At 38.8% G+C, this 16,499-nt stretch overlaps 1 protein-coding gene across 12 annotated transcripts in view; it reads left to right on the plus strand.

The window, feature by feature from the left end:
* Positions 1 to 16,499, plus strand: part of LOC117606700 (uncharacterized) — a 259,654-nt gene that overhangs the window by 202,351 nt on the left and 40,804 nt on the right. For all 12 annotated transcript variants that reach the window (XR_013062566.1, XM_034329491.2, XM_034329497.2 and 9 more), the window contains 3 exons: positions 13,462 to 13,529; positions 13,603 to 13,863; positions 14,354 to 14,575. Coding sequence is in view for 11 of the 12 variants with exons in the window: in XM_034329491.2 (XP_034185382.1) it covers positions 13,462 to 13,529; positions 13,603 to 13,863; positions 14,354 to 14,575 (551 nt within the window). In the remaining variant the exon portion in view is untranslated. The remainder of the gene's footprint in view (positions 1 to 13,461; positions 13,530 to 13,602; positions 13,864 to 14,353; positions 14,576 to 16,499) is intronic.

The raw sequence follows: 16,499 nt of genomic DNA on the forward strand, positions 1-16,499 counted from the left end.
GGTTAAAAGGTTAGGAATTTGCACGAGAGTTATTCAAGGACGAACAGCTAACAAATTGGTTGTAACAGCAGTCGAGTAGAAAGGATTAAAAGTTTCAAGTCCCTTGTGTGATTTTAAATCATTCTATATAGTCAAATTTATGCGCATATTATACTATTTTTATGGAGCGTAATGTGATAGAATTCAGTAGTATAAGTTAGCATATAGTCGGGCGACAGACTGCGACGGAATCCAGTAGTATGTGTCAGCGTATGATCAGACGAAACCGCATTTCTTAACATTCTACCACAGCTAACTTATTTTTGAAGTCGTTTCGAATTAAATTTTGCAAAATTAATGAAAAATTTTTAATTGCTTGAAATTTCGAAAGGAATTTGGTTTGATATTCTCTGTTCGTTAAACTGTGTCTCGCAACACAAGATCCGTCCAACTCTCAAGAAGGTTGAAACGCTTAAAGGCAGTTGTACGAAAGAAAATATTCAATTTCAAGTCTTTGCAGGATTTCATTATCGGACGGAAGAAAATATCAAAGGTATTCTTCCTGGTACCTTTGAGTATTCGAGCTGTCGGAATGAAGCTTGAACTCTTTCGTAGCGGTGAAACTCTAAACTTGCTGCACCGGAAATCCCCTCCTCTCATTCTTGATCTAATTTGCATTCTCGGTTTCTTTTTACCGTTTGAAAAGTGTCGCTAATTGAATCCAGTAGCTTCCGGTGTATTCTTTGAGCGATCATTAAGGTGTTAAGCAAGTAACTGACCTGTTAATGTGCGAGGCTTAGAAAATGAAATTTTTTTCAAATTAAATTAAAATTGCCGCTATTCGAAGGTTAAAGAATTCATCATATTTTTCTGGAAGAAGGCTAATTACATTTCATTTGGAGTGCTTGGAGTCAATAAAGCGTCAAGATAAAAAGAAAAAAGTAAATTTTGTTAAGGTTCCTCTGCTCTCCCTCGAACAGAAGCATCACGGACTTCATTAAACGAGTTTAATTCTTAATAAAGAATAATTCGTTCATGAAGAAATCGATGAATTAAAAGGGGCGGCCAGGACATTCGTCATAATTATTTCTTCGGTTCGTTCCAAGCTTTCGCTCAACTTCCTTCATCAATTTGTCAGTCAACCTTTAATTTCTTCATTTTCTCTCGTCTCCTCCTTTGTGTCCTCTTTTTTGTTCGTTCCTCGGAAAAACACGGGAAGACGTTGGAGAAGAAAATCTCGTAACCTGCTAAGGGGAAAGGAAAATCGGATATCACGTTTCTCTTTCGTGCCACGCGAACAGCTTTTCAAAATGGACGCCTGATAGCACCCTGAAGGGACACCTTTTAATTCAGCAACACTCGTGATACTCGATTACAGCAGCCAACAGCCGGTTGGCATCCAGATTAAACGAGTTTAATCCGTGTTGTTTGTTCCGACGTGAAAGACGATAGTAAAAAGACGCTTTGGTGGATAATCAGATTATATATTCGGTATATGCAGTTGCTACACGAAAAAAGATTGGTATTATTATTTATTACATGCATAAAAAAAAATAATCATGAATTTTTCAACTGCAAGAATGACCCTTTAGAATACACAGTACCGACCACCCTATAGAAATAACACGAATTTCAATTTGTCAATACTCTGGAACTATCCGTAGGATTCGTTCCCAGTAGCCACGATTTCAATTAATTCACCAGATAGCCGAAAATATCTTCAATCAACGCGTAGCCGGAGGCAAGAGCTTTACAAAAGATTCCACGGTCGGGGACCAGCTAATTAAACAATCGACTGGAAAGGGGATGCGCCAGGATGCACAACGAATTCCCATCGTGCGTGTTGTGCCGAAACCCCCGGGGCGACGATATCATCGAAGCTGATCGAGATACAGCCTTGAGCGCAGCTGAAACAGACAAATAACGAAGAGCAAAGACGCGGCACGCTGGATCCGGCTAAATCAATCGCCTGAAGGCGTCGAAAAAATTCAGCCTTTCCGTATGTTGCTTAGCTGCCGTGCGGTAACTACGTGAACGTCTGTTTTCAGATGAAATTTCGCAGAAAAATTGGGTTCAGGTAGGAGACTTTTATATTGCGACGTTATTTTAGGTCTTCTGTGTGTAATTTTCAGTCAATTTCAACTTAACAACTCATCAAGTATTTAAAATTTACTTAATCTAAAGCTGATAGGTAGATTGTATTTTCAGGTGCTAAAGATTTAATATTGCAATTCTATAATATGTGGGATTTACTGATACATAAACAGTTTTAATAAATGATGTTGTAGGACAAAGAACGTAGAGGTTTCGAATTTAATTGCTAATCTAATAGTTTCATTGTAAACCGCGCAATAAGCAAGCAGAGTGTTCTCGTTGATACCACCATGTTCTAAATGATTACGAATCTCGAGGAATTCTGGGAATGCTGCATTTAGGCGACGTTGTTCCCGAAGGAGGGCCTGTCCCTGCCCTTTCAAACGCTCCGCAACCCTTCAAATGCTCACGGAGGGGTGGTTCACGTGGCGTCTTGAATCGTGTACAGGTCCGTTGGGAGATATCCCCGATAGTCTGTTCTCTACCTACAGTTGTATGTCCATGCTTAAGTCACCGACCGATTAAACTAAATAATAGATCGATAATCAGGTCAGTTAAGTGCCAAGATTGCCTTTGATTGCATTCAAAATTCATTAATCACTGATTGATTAATTTGATATAATTATTGTAATTCGATTTCCGAGTTCTTCAAACTTTGAAGCTCGTAGAGACGTGTTTATTTTAAAGAAATTATTATTCATTCATAATATGTAATAATTAATCTGTTGGGTCGTCGTTCTCTTCTACTTCATGAAACTTTTCTGCAATTTCGACTGGTTAGCTATATAAGGCTTGTAACGAGTTGCGCCGAGAGGATATAATAAAACTCGGGGCAAAATTAGTCCGTCGAAGGTGGTGGAAGGGGGGAGGTTTTTAATTGGGATCCCATCGGGGCCCCTCGACCTCGTTAATAGATTCTTCTTTTTTCTCTGGAAGTTTGTAACAGGATAACAACGTCGTGAAACGAGGCGTTTTCAAATTTGCAAAGGGACACCTTAACTAGTGGTCATATTAGATAAGAAACATTTATAACAAATATTTTCATTCAACCAGCAGGTTTTGTTTAAAACATATCAAGAGTATGTGCTGTTCTTTGTTTACTAAATTTATTATTGGAAATTTAGAAAGTTGATTCAATAGCACAAAATCTCACTTCCCTGTTTCTATATTTTCTCCATTTATCACTTATTCACCTTTAAATAACACTCATTGATATGTATTAACGTGGTACTGATATGGAAAGTAAAATATATCAGTAAAAAAATGAAGAAATTTGAGTCGTTACTACACTCAGAAGATAAAGGAGATTACGCTCTGAATAACGCATTTTTTTTCAACTCGATAGCTCAATTGGTTCTCAAGATACGAGGCTTCAAAGTTTTACCGAAGTTAGCGCGAGTATAGTGAGTAGCGAGTTAACACGGAAGTAGCGTGACTCGCTGAGTAACACGCTAATGACTCAGCGCTTATCGCTGACTCACCGCGTGCGAGTGAGATGGGTATAGCGAAATATTAAAAATTACCCTTTGCTTTAAACGATCATATCTCGGAAACTAAAGGGCGTATTAGCACACAATAAAGCGCATTTTAAAGAGGAAGCTTTTCCGCTTCTAATGATATAAATGGTAATGCTCTACCGTTATGGATAATCATATTATATTGCGTCAAACTTTGCTATGTTTTAATAAGCTTCTCATAACGTCCTTTTTTTTTATTGCGCATTCAAGCAAGTATTGAGGCTAATTATTAATCTATAACGTGTATAGTTGTGTAAAATTCAATGCCCGAGATGTCAGAAGTGATGATTTAACTGTTTTTGCACTATACAGGAGGATTTAAACTTTCTGTAGTATTTGCAAAGTGAACGAAATAGAGAAGTGAAAAAATGAAAAGGGAAAAACAATTGTTCGATAATGCTTATCATATCAGGTGGAAAACGGGATTAAATATCGAGTCGAGGGAAAACTAATTGTCCAACCGAAAAGGATTTCACGTTAAAGATTAAACGTTTTTTTCCGAGTGAAACCGCGATTTTTTTCCTATGATATTTTCCCGCCGAAATCCGTTGGTTTTCCCCTCTTTGTACTATTGACGTCTGCCCGTAAGCCGACCAGAGGGATCGTCGATGCTTTTCAGTGTGTTTTTTAAACTGCTAACAAATTGAATAGCGTAGAATTCAAATTCGAAACTTTCTGCATTTGCATGCCTGACTTTTTCCAATTGTGGAATCCTTGTTAAATATTTGTTTATTGAAACTGGACTTATTGTTATCTGCAAAACAAACATCATTCAATTTGAATAATTGAATCGAACAATGTTACATTTGTTACGTTTTGATGAACTTCGATAAATTCTTCTTCTTTTTTCTTTTAATAGTACCTGTTGATTTTGATGGAAGTTATTGTTTATTATTTATTTATTTAAAGAGAGCGTGTGTAATAAATCCTTGAAACAGATAGATCGACATAATTTTAAATAAAATTCCGTACGCTGACAGCTGTCAATAATGAAATACCTCAATGCCATAGTATTCACACATGTATGAATCAGCCTGAAATGGAAAACTTTAAATTGTCCTTGCGAAATTTTACCGAAACGTTCGTTACGTATTCAACTGACAAAAAAGTCGCAAAGGTATGCGGCACGATCATTTTTCCCGTTGAAAAACAGACAGAAAAATTCGTGCTCGATTCCAAATGTATCTCGTGTTTGTTCGAAACAATCCGAATTATTTCGATTTTGTGTACAAGCGGCCCTTTGTAACACGATAGCTTTTCGACGTTACAGCGCCGTCTGCGGCCGAAGCGTCGAGTTTCCGAATTCTCCGCGCGCGTATCCGAACGTTTTCCCTTCCCTTTCGCCCCTCTGCTCTTTCGATCATGAAATAAAATCACCAGCCGGAAGTCCGCTTCTCAGCGACAGATTTTTATTTGACCGATGACAAGATGGGAATTTTTGAAACGCAATCTGCGAAGAGTGAAAGAGCAGAAATTGGTTGAACCAGATGAAGAACTTTTGAGATAGATGGTATAAATTTTGATATAGAATATCAATACTCAGTCCGCAGAATTTACTGTACTAAATTATTAATATTTGTGAGTCATTCGGTATTCAATACTTAGTATTAGACACAGTACTCAGCACTTAATATTCAGTAATCAATACTCATTACACTAAATTAATAATTGTGAGTCACTTTAGCAAACCTAAAATTCATTTCGATAAAAGTTAACGTAGTTTTCAAGGATTCTGAACTTGCGAATCTCGATTATTCTTAAAACGTCGTCGAGGGTTCAGCGAAGGAATTTCAAGAATTGAATAATCACCGGGAACAGTTCGTGCTCGGTCCATTGCACTTTACTCTAAATCATTTCAGCAACAATTTCCCCGGGAGGATATAATCGCGCTACGATTTTCACCATTGCATTTCACAGAAAGTTCGATCGGTGCTGTGCACGCGGCCATGCAAATTATTGCAGCTGGATATTAAACGCGTCACGAACCTTTATTGTTGGTTTCAAGAGGTTTAATTCACTCGACAGTATAAAAATTGATTTAAAACAGTACACGTGTTCAATAATTAAAGGGATATTCATCATTTTTGACGTTTAGTAGACGCTTGAATATTTTCTCTATTTAAATTTCTCCTTTTTTTATTCAGTTCAATCGAATGAATTATTATACGATCGGATTCCAAAATAATATGATCTTTGGTTGAAAATTTCAAACATGGCATGAATGATTGATTGAAATTAACAGTTGATTAAAAAAGATTCTCTCAAAGTTGAATGAATCGATTTTGTTCATATTTAATGGGGTCGGAGGAGTGTTGATATCTCTGACGTGTATCATAGACGACTAAAAATGGAAAGGAGAGTTTTCTCGAGTATCTTGGGTCAAGCTGACCCAAATCAGGATTTAATGTGAGATGTAAATAACTTTTGACATTTTTTGTCTGATCTTACCATGTTTTTGTCGATGAATCTTTTAGTATTTGCAAAGTGATTTTAAGAATGTGGGACACTAGCTATGAATAGTTCTAAATCTTTTATTAAAGATTGAAATTAGAACAAAAGTTTGCTGCATTATACATTTTTTAATAAGAAAAATGTGAAATTAAACGATTTAGGAAAAGAAGAATTTTTGAAAGTATCATCAAAAATTGATTTTTAAATATAATCTACAACATTTGTAAATAATGCAATTTAATATACTAGAAGAGGAATATGAAAGATAGAATTTTTCATGAATATTTGATGAAACTTTTCAATATCCACGATTTTCCTATTTTCAACGATTATTCAGAAAATAATTATCTTCCCTCGCATTCGCACGTGTTTAATTTTCATTCACCAAGTACCTTTGGTCCGTGAATTTCTAGGGAATATCGCCGTATCCTCGCTATTCTCTAGTAAAATATTCCGGTTTACTGTAAATCGAGAGGTAGGAAAGGTAATGCATAAATAGTATCGATACAATATCGAGATAGAGCCCGGCCAGCCGGAATGCTGCTCGAAGCAGGAAACCCGACGAATTATGTATCGAACGTGCGAGATCTCGCTAGCATGAGCTACAACAATCCCCTTTTCTACAATGCTGCAAACTACATACACCCACTAGTGGTTTACAAGCTATAAGCTCGTTAAAGTTTCATTCAAACGATGATTTAAGTAATCTTACTGATAAATTGAAAATCTCATTGTGAGTGCAATAGTGATATGTAGTATCATATAACTCGAAGCTACTGAAAGAATAATTGACTCAAGGTAACTTAATATTAGTGAAAAAGTATTTAACTTAAGATAACTTAGTGTAATGAAACTTATTATCACTAAAAAGTATTTAACTCAAGATAACTCAATGCAAAACTTATTATCACTAAAAAGTATTTAACTTAAGATAACTTAATGCAATGAAACTTATTATCACTAAAAAGTATTTTACTCTAGATAACTCAATGTAATGAAACTTATCATCACTAAAAAGTATTTAACTCAAGATAAATCAATGTAATGAAACTTATTATCGCTAAAAAGTATTTAACTTAAGACAACTCAATGCAATGAAACTTATTATCACTAAAAAGTATTTTACTCTAGATAACTCAATATAATGAAACTTATTATCACTAAAAAGTATTTAACTCAAGATAAATTAATTGTAATGAAACTTATTTTCGCTAAAAAGTATTTAACTTAAGACAACTCAATGCAATGAAACTTATTATCGCTAAAAAGTATTTTACTCTAGATAACTCAATGTAATGAAACTTATTATCACTAAAAAGTATTTAACTTAAGACAACTTAATAGTACACAAATCTTAGATCGAGATCAAAGAAGAACATGTACAGCTAAAAATATTCAGTATTCCTATAAAATGTTGGAGTAGTATGTAAGCTAATAACCCGAGTTGTGTAAACATGTGATCCGTTTCTGATCCTCGAAACTACATAACGTTTCGTGATCCGAAATGTCTGGTTCGCACGTTGGTCGTTGATCGACGTGGTTCGCATTCTGTTCCCTGAACTCGTAGTCGATCCTGAAACTTCCGATAACATCGTAAACTACCGTGCAAAAGTTTCTGCCTCCTCGCTCGCTTCGGAAACGGCCACGATGGAGTCGTCGTGGAAGTCAGAGATTCACGATTTTGTTACCGGATTATTTCTTCCCCGCGAGTTTCTCCGATAATGCGAGCACTGGCACTCGATATTCCTCTGGCTCTCGGTTCCTTTACACTCGTATCTCTAACCTGGTCCCTTATTTTTCGCCAGCTCTGCTTTCATCGCGATTACCTTCCTTGCTGAAGGCAGATTTGCTTGGGGATCCGGGCCAGAGAAGTTGAAATAAATTCAAAGTTCGAAGTTTTAGATTTGAAAATTGAAATTCCTCGACGCACCCGGTGCGTCATATGATATTTAGAAAGGAAAATTTTTACGTTATCACTTTTTAACTCGTGCCAGGCGAGATAGGACACCCCGTACAACATCGACGGATTTATCTTTTTTCAGTCACCCGCATTCCGTATTCATTGGCCTGTCGCGGATCAAGCGCCATCATCGCGCGAATCTCTCGCGTTCCCGGCTGCGCCGGCTGGCTTTGCGATCTCGCTTAAAATTTAATTCGAGCACAAAGCCTCGGGCTTTGTGGCGACTCACCGACCGTGATTGGTTGCCACCTAAGTTTAAGCTGGTCGGCTTTAGTTCCGCGTCGAAGAGCGTGCGTGGCGCAATGCGTAAGCTTCGCCCGACGCTCGTAATCCGACTTGAACGATAACTCCGCGTTGCGCGGGAATGCCTCGCTCGATGATGGATTTGTCGACAACAATGGATTTGGGAAAGAGCGGCGAGAAAATTTGAAAGAATCAAAATTTTCGAAAGGAGCCATCATCGTCGAGATATTTGCCATTGAAGTTCCCAAACCTTATATACTTGGTGTCCCTAAATTAAACAATTTTTTTTTTTTTTATTTCTTACGTGCAATAATTTTAACTGATTGAATTTGTATTCTATTGATACTTTCGTGTGGCGGATGCAGCTAATCAACCGTTGAAAATTTATTGCGATTGTTAACTACGGATATAATAAACAAGGTATACCATAATTAATCAATTAATATTAACTAAAATTGAATAATACGTAACAGATTGTTACATTTATCTGTATTTTGATATTGTATCTCTTCGAAATAATATAACGAAATAATTATTCATAACAATACCAATATGCATAAAGGACATTTTCAACAAATAAACGTCAACGAAAATGTATATTTTATACTCCACATATGATATTCAATGTCTTGTTTGAATTTCAGTCATATAAATTTAAATTTACGTTTAAAATATGAACAAATGGAAATTGCTTCATTTCATTTCATTTCAATTCTACCCATTTTTCCATACGTTTGCACTGTCAGTAAATTTTTATAAAAACTTTTGTTTCCAATAATGTTTAATGTTTATTATCTGCTCTACTGCTTTTAATGGCAATAATAGTTATCGAATCACCCCGTATAATACCCATCAAAACCATAGAATATTTAGTTCTTTCACCCCTAACATCAAACTCCTCGTATACATCAGCCATCAGCAAAATTCGATCCCCTAATCACTTTCCGCATTACGTGTCCAAACATCCTCGACCACATTCTCAAAATCCCATAAATATTCGATGAGCCAAATCGAGCCAGCCCCGTGGAACTTCTTCCCACGATGCTGACGCGTTGATAAACGTCTAGCCAGAACCTGGAAGAAAGGGAAGAAAAAAAGGAACTTGCTCGACAAGTTGTCAAGCAGACACCATCATAGCCCTGTTTGTATTGTCTAATAGCCGAATGGCGTGTAAGAGGGTGAGTTTGACCCCTTGCGTCCGCTCAGCCACCCTTGGTCGAATGGTAGACCCCGGGCGTCTCGTTCTCGGACATGGTTTATTGATTCCTAGGCTGCGTAAATACGCACCCGTGGTCCCTGCTAACGACGCCCACGAGGGCGTCGCGACGCGACAAATTATCGTGCACGATCGCGAGCCAACGTGTTTTAGCCGGCGATTTCGATGTTTCTGATCCCTGTGCGATGGCTCTGGTCACGTAAAAAGGTGTTCACGAGAATGGGGTGCTGATAAAAGGGGAGTTTACGATCTACAATGGCCCTTTTTTAGTTGTAACGTAGAATGGCACCAACCCTGGAAGATTAGCTTTTAATTCTTCACACTTTTTTATTCGAATTTATAAACAAGGAATATTAATATAAATTCATCTGTGTTTTTGTAAATATTTAATTTAAGAAAAAAGACAATGGTATGATTTAAAGGGTAGTCAATTAGGGAGGTATTTAATTCTCTTAACAATTTAACAATTACCATGGTATAGAAGGTTAGAGTGGAGGCATGGGATGTAAGGGAGGAGTTCTACTTCTCTTTTCATCCCCCATCCCACCCATAGTTCTATGGTGAGACGTTATTAACCCACGTGCTTCGACGAGGCATCGGAATTATTGAACGACCGTGACGAGAGGCGACTTTAGCGAAGAATCTCGTTAAAATGCGAATACTTGACTTGACGCGACCGATTTCTCTTAATGGCGAAGTAAATACGTCTACTCGATTTGATATACCTGCACCCAGGATGGCAACTAAATTCACGATCTCCATATTTTTCCTGCTGCAATTATTTTCAATATAAATTGTTACTGTAAGTGCTATTTATATTAATAATTTGTTGCCATGTTTGGGATCATTTTTATATTTCATAATAGTTGCCATATTTATAATGGGAGTAATAAATTAATAAAATTACCTACATTTTTACGGACTGCAATGTAAACACTAATTTTTAATTCTCGGATGGCGGACCATGAAGAGAGCCATAATTTTAATTTTATTTTGTATTTCATATTATTCTAATCTTCTAAATTTTACACTGTTCCTTTAAAAATTATATGTATACAATTTTTATGTTTGGGTCACGATTGACCCAGCCTCCGCCATTCGAAGCGTACATCTTTTGAATTTTCCCTAACAATAGAATAACAAAAATGAACAATTCTATGTTGTAGGTAGAAAATTGAATTTTTATTTCATAAATTATGAATACAAGCACGCCCAGGACACAACGTGGCGCTTGACTTAAATCATCCTCGAAATGTTGATTCATGGAACAATTTTCATCCCGTGCATCTTTTATGCTGATTAATTTAACAGACGAGCTCGTGTAATCCCAGCCGTACGAAGAAAAATTTAAAGCATGCAGTATGTGCAGCATTGCAATAGTTTTTTTTTTTTTCCATCTCCTGAACGGACGTTCACAAATGCCATTTGTTTTAAAACTGTTGCAGCCACTGTCCTGTCGCGTTGCAGATGAAATGAATCATTTTTTGAAAGTTTCATACATGCTGACAGAGATTTATTCAATACATTATTATTCGACTTAATTAGAGAGTCGATTATTTATGAAAATCATCGTCCTACATTCTTTTTAAAGTATATTATTAATAATTATAATTTAATTTTTCACTCCAGACTGGAGTTACATTTTGAATAAAATTGTTTTGCTTGCAAGTACTATGAAATTCTAAAGAATCATAAATAGCAGTAAAATGAAGTGACAAAATGAGCTATAAAATGACGAAATAAAAAAATGAAACAAACGTTCTACGGTACGAATTGTTCGGGAAAAAGAGTTGTAGGACATTTTTCATCGGGAAATTTTTGCAGTGTAGCTTCCCTTGCTCGCAGTTATCAATCTGTCGATAACGGTGTTGTCATTACTCGTAGGTTGCAACGCGAGGACAGAGAATGAGCTGTCTCAGCGCGATCCTCGTGATTTATTTATGCGATTGCATCGAAAAACGTTCGTTGACCCGGCTGCGTTGGCGGTTCTTTAATTTATCGACGATTGTTTATCCTATTCCATCCTCCCGTTTTGTTTGCTAAATATTACCTATTATAAAACTATCATTTCCATTTTATTTTACAACCTATTCGCATCCTAACGTCGTTAGATTCGCATTTTTCAATCGCGGCAAATAAACAAATAAAGAGCAGGCGATGGCAATTATCGTTGGAAAAGCATCTCAGAGCTCGTAAAGGTCGGCTCTGAACGATACAGGATCGTCTCGAGACGACAAGGGTGAAGCTCAAAGGATATCGCCGTGATGCTCTCAGGATCATCGAGAAACGATAAAGCAACGCTCCTTCGCAGCGTCCCGGCAATAATCCGGAAGTACGATCTATATCTACGAGATACCCGTTGCAAACAATATTCCATACTATAAAATTGAACTTTCCTATAACTCGGACATTGGTACCCACTTTAGAATTGTGTACAATTGAATTTCTATCGGGTTTAATGATTTCTTGTTGAAGAAGATCGATCGTTGTATACTGGATGTCCTATTATAAAGAAACTGATAAATATTTAACAGGATTTTGAAGGAGGAATAATCTGGGAGGAAAATAATTGTATAAACGTCCGACAGAAAATTCAGTGTATCTACACTTTACACGGTCGACCTGGTTGTAGCTGGTCAGGTGCCATCGTCCAATCATCTGTGCAGCTGCATCATAGGCAATTATCGATATTTCCCCGTAACCTTCCGTCGGAATCGTTAATTCCTTCCAGCCAATTACGGCTAATTAACTGGCGCCAGAAGAGCACGAAGAACGTCGTAAAACGATTGTCGTTTTGACTTTTAACGCAGCTTGTGAAATTGTAATAATATTCATCCAGAATGAATTGCGAAGAAATATTAAGAATCGTTTCCTCGAGCTTCGAATCAGTTTCTGATTGATTCTAACCTATAAACTGGGATTCTAACCTATAAAATAAAACTACCTTCGTTTCGCATGCGCGATGAGAATCTGAAAAGATTCTGAGGATGGTGTTCCATAGTTCTCTCGATACAACGTTCTATCCTCCATTAAAATAACGTTTTATTGCCGTATCTCTGAGAGCCAGGAACGATGCACGTCTTCCACGAAAAGCATCAAGGGTGGCGGGTATCTCGAAACCGGAAGAGCCGTACGATAAACCCGCTGGAGACGTTGTTGGAAACGAGCGATTTATAAATGTCACAGACTAGCAAATACATCTCTCTGTGTTTCTTTTATGAACCATGAACCGTTCGAAACATACACGGATACGTAGCATTTGCGTTCTGTAACGTCTCAATTCGTTGATGCCTCGGCCCCCCACATATATTTCACCGATATATTTGTCTTTCGAGTCCGCTTTTGTACTTTTCTGGCATCGATCTTGCGCTTTGAAAGCGTTTCAGCGTATTCAAATGATGAGTTACTGTCGATAATGAGAAGAAAGAGAAATTTTTCCAGTAAATTTCAATTCGTACAAAGGAAGAAACTTTATTTTTAATTTTACAATTCATGAAAACATAGATAGATTGATAAGAGTAATTGAGAGACGCAATAGCGACACTAGCATTGGATGGTGAAAAGGAGAGGGGAACAACGTGGGGCGGAGTTGCGTCCAAGTATTGTAGTATCGCGTAGCTACTTAAAACTTTTGGAGCTTGTCTTGTGTCCCTACTAGTTGGCACCTTGCTTACTTAGCTCGGCTCTGCAATTTCTACCTTTTCCCATGGTCGCCTCCTCTTCCTTACCACTCTCCTCACCCTCATTGGATGTCTCAGTCTTGGTTACACCCTTCTTGGTGCCTGAAGACGAAGTTTACCTTTGTTTCTGCCCGTCAACGAGGCATACTTCTCGGTTGGGGATCATCCTGGATGATAGCGATACTTAGGCTACTGGCTTAATAATTGGGGGATGAAGAAGGTTGTTCGTGGATACCTTTGAAAACACTTGATTTGGATTCCTTCGAAAACTGTCATTAATGTAATTTAATTTTAATAACAATGTTTCCTTTTTTGCTTCAGAGAGGTCAAGTGCTATCGATGCATCGTGATGCACATGAAGCATCCAAATGTTCTTCAATATAAAGAGAGTGAGTACCTTATTTTGATATTAATTTCTGTCAAATTTAATTGATCTAATCTGTATTGGAATTTTTCTTTCAGCTTATTGCACGATCGAGTCGCCAAAGCCGAGTCTGCCCTCGATGTGCAGCGAGCTGACCAGCGACGCGATTCTTATTTCACTGTTTCGCACGGGCGCAGCCCCGATGCCCTGTCCCTTCAAGGGACCCTTGGAATTCACCTACAGCCACGGCGAGGGGGAATGTAATTCACCACTGTCCACTGCTGAAACCTGCACCCAAGAATCGCGATTGCTTCTTCGTTATCAGGCCTGCGCCAACGTTCTGTCTTCTGAAAGCGTTGGTGGGTACTTTATGACTTCGTGTATTACAACCAAATGATTGTTGGAAATATCGTTTAGTCATTGGGTATCGTCGTTAATTAACCCAACGCGAAGAATCTGCGACGGTCAATAAAGCTTCCGGTGATTCGATGAATGATTAACGATGTTATCGATCCCTCCGCTCGTTGTTATGGCTTGTCGAAACGATTTTCCGTAATTACTACACCGATATCGTTACGGTGGACAAGCGTGGCCGGAACGAAAATCCGCGTGTAATTCATTCTAACCGACGAGCCACGGTTTATTAACGGTTAGAATATTTCCGTCCATAATTTTCCGCAAGGCTCGGTCGGACGATTTACCCTTCGACCGTAATTGGAATCGTAATGAACCTGCCTGTAATTAGACGCCGATGATACCGACAGGGAGATTTGTTGATTCGTTTATTTTTATTATGATATTAATTGTTACATTGTAAAACTAACTTGAACTAACTGTTCCTTATTTGAGATGTGGAGCTAGAATGTCTTGCCACGTGGAAAGAGGGCAGCACGCACAATTTAGTAGCACGGCTGCACAGCGCGCGAAAGACCAACGACGAGGACAGCTACAGATGCTTTATTTACGAACAAACTTCGAACAACTCGTGGAATTTGGCGCAGAGCGCTGACGCCTCTTGCACAGGATTGATCAGCGTCAAGGAGGCTGCCAAGACCTTTAAAATGAAACAGAGTGAGTACTTTTTGAATCTTTATTCTTCCGACTGTCGTATTTTCTTCAACCGTTCGAGGCAAACAGTCTGAAATATAAAATCTCGAACGATATTTCATGAAGTGTACTAAAAGATTTTATTTCTCAATCTTAACACGCTCGTCAAAACTTTTCCAACGATCATAGGAAGAACGTGAAAATGATTGTTGCTATAGAACGGACGATACCGCCAGTTTGTTTATACTTTTGTGTAATTTCATTGTTAGTTGCACAAGGTGTTAAATTGCTCGGAATCACGCTGTATAGTTGACCGGGACGATGAAAACCGCGAGAGGTGATAGGGACAGGCTCGAAGAACGAGAGCATGTAAACTATGACGGTGTCCATGGACCAGCAGATCGAATTCTTGCAGCGCATGCTATCGAGACCGACGTCGGGTACTTGGAATATTCCATGGTATCGCATACCTGCATATAACCTTATCAGATTGCGATGATTCTGGCGCTGCAGCCACGGTTAACCAAATTGAGGTGATGACCAGGCCTCTGTGAGCCACACCAGGCATTCTTGGAATTGATTTCGTCGAAACTCCCCGTAAATTTCTTTGACCACCCTTCCGATCAGCCTATCATGGAATTTTAGCTGGCTTCTTGGTGGAACGTTAACAGCTGCATCTGTGTAGAAGGATTCTGTGGATTCTATGTAAAAGGATTCAGGGTGCCTGGGTCTGGGGTTCAGGGAGCCAAGATAAGGGGGTCCAGGGTACCAAGGACCCAAGTGTCCAGGGTGCCAAGGCCTAGGATATAGGGTCCAGGGTACCAAGGACCCAAGTGTCCAGGGTGCCAAGTCCTAGGATATAGGGTCCAGGGTACCAAGGACCCAAGTGTCCAGGGTGCCAAGGCCTAGGATATAGGGTCCAGGGTACCAAGGACCCAAGTGTCCAGGGTGCCAAGGCCTAGGATATAGGGTCCAGGGTACCAAGGACCCAAGTGTCCAGGGTGCCAAGGCCTAGGATATAGGGTCCAGGGTACCAAGGACCCAAGTGTCCAGTGTACCAAGGCCCAGGATATAGGGTCCAGGATCCAGGGTCCAAAGTTCCAGGGTCTGGAGTTCAGAATCCGGGGGTCTGGGGATCAGAGTCCAGGATGCAGAGTCCAGAGTCTGCGGTACTCGCAGGCCCAAGGCCCAAGGCCCAAAGTGCGAGACCCAAATTATGAAATCCAAAGTTCAGAATCAGTACCCCTTACCATTTGGAAGGTTTGATTTAGACCTTGTTTAGGATCCAGAATCCAGATCCCAGGTACAAGTGATCATAATCAAGGATCCACGGATCAGAGGCAGCAGTAATTACACCCTTACTGTGAACTCATGTGCATCATACAGCTAGACTGTATCAGTCCATTGTTTCTCCATGTCATCAATTAGCTGCTTAATTGATCATCACTATCAAATGTCCATTTCGTTCCACTGTTGGCGATTTCGTTCAAATGCATTTGTCTCATACCTAGAATCCTATAGACCTGCAAGCGTAGATACGAATAGACCGCTGGTATCAGATGGAGATGATCTTGTTGCTGGCTTTGTGGTAAACCGCATTCAGTTGGATATCCGGAATACATGACTGATTGCGCAATGCTGTTGCAAGCACACTAGGAGATTTATTTCCAGCGACATGTTAGCCAGACATTCGTGATGTTTTCTCAGTTTCGGATCAATAAACCCTTGGCGTTCATCAGAATGATGATTGTGATCGCAAGTGGTGCAACATTAATAGCAATCTTCGGATGCTTTCTACACCTAATGTTAAGGATTTTAGGGGCTAGGACCCAGGTAAAGGAATTAAAAACTCAGAAAATTTTAAGTGCACATGGCCATTGTTTAAGCAGCTTAAGGATTTTTCCAACGCCACTATCGCACCATTGGACTCGAGTGTTTCGTTAACCTC

Source organism: Osmia lignaria, chromosome 8, assembly GCF_051020975.1.
Source record: "Osmia lignaria lignaria isolate PbOS001 chromosome 8, iyOsmLign1, whole genome shotgun sequence".
NCBI lineage: Eukaryota > Metazoa > Arthropoda > Insecta > Hymenoptera > Megachilidae > Osmia > Osmia lignaria.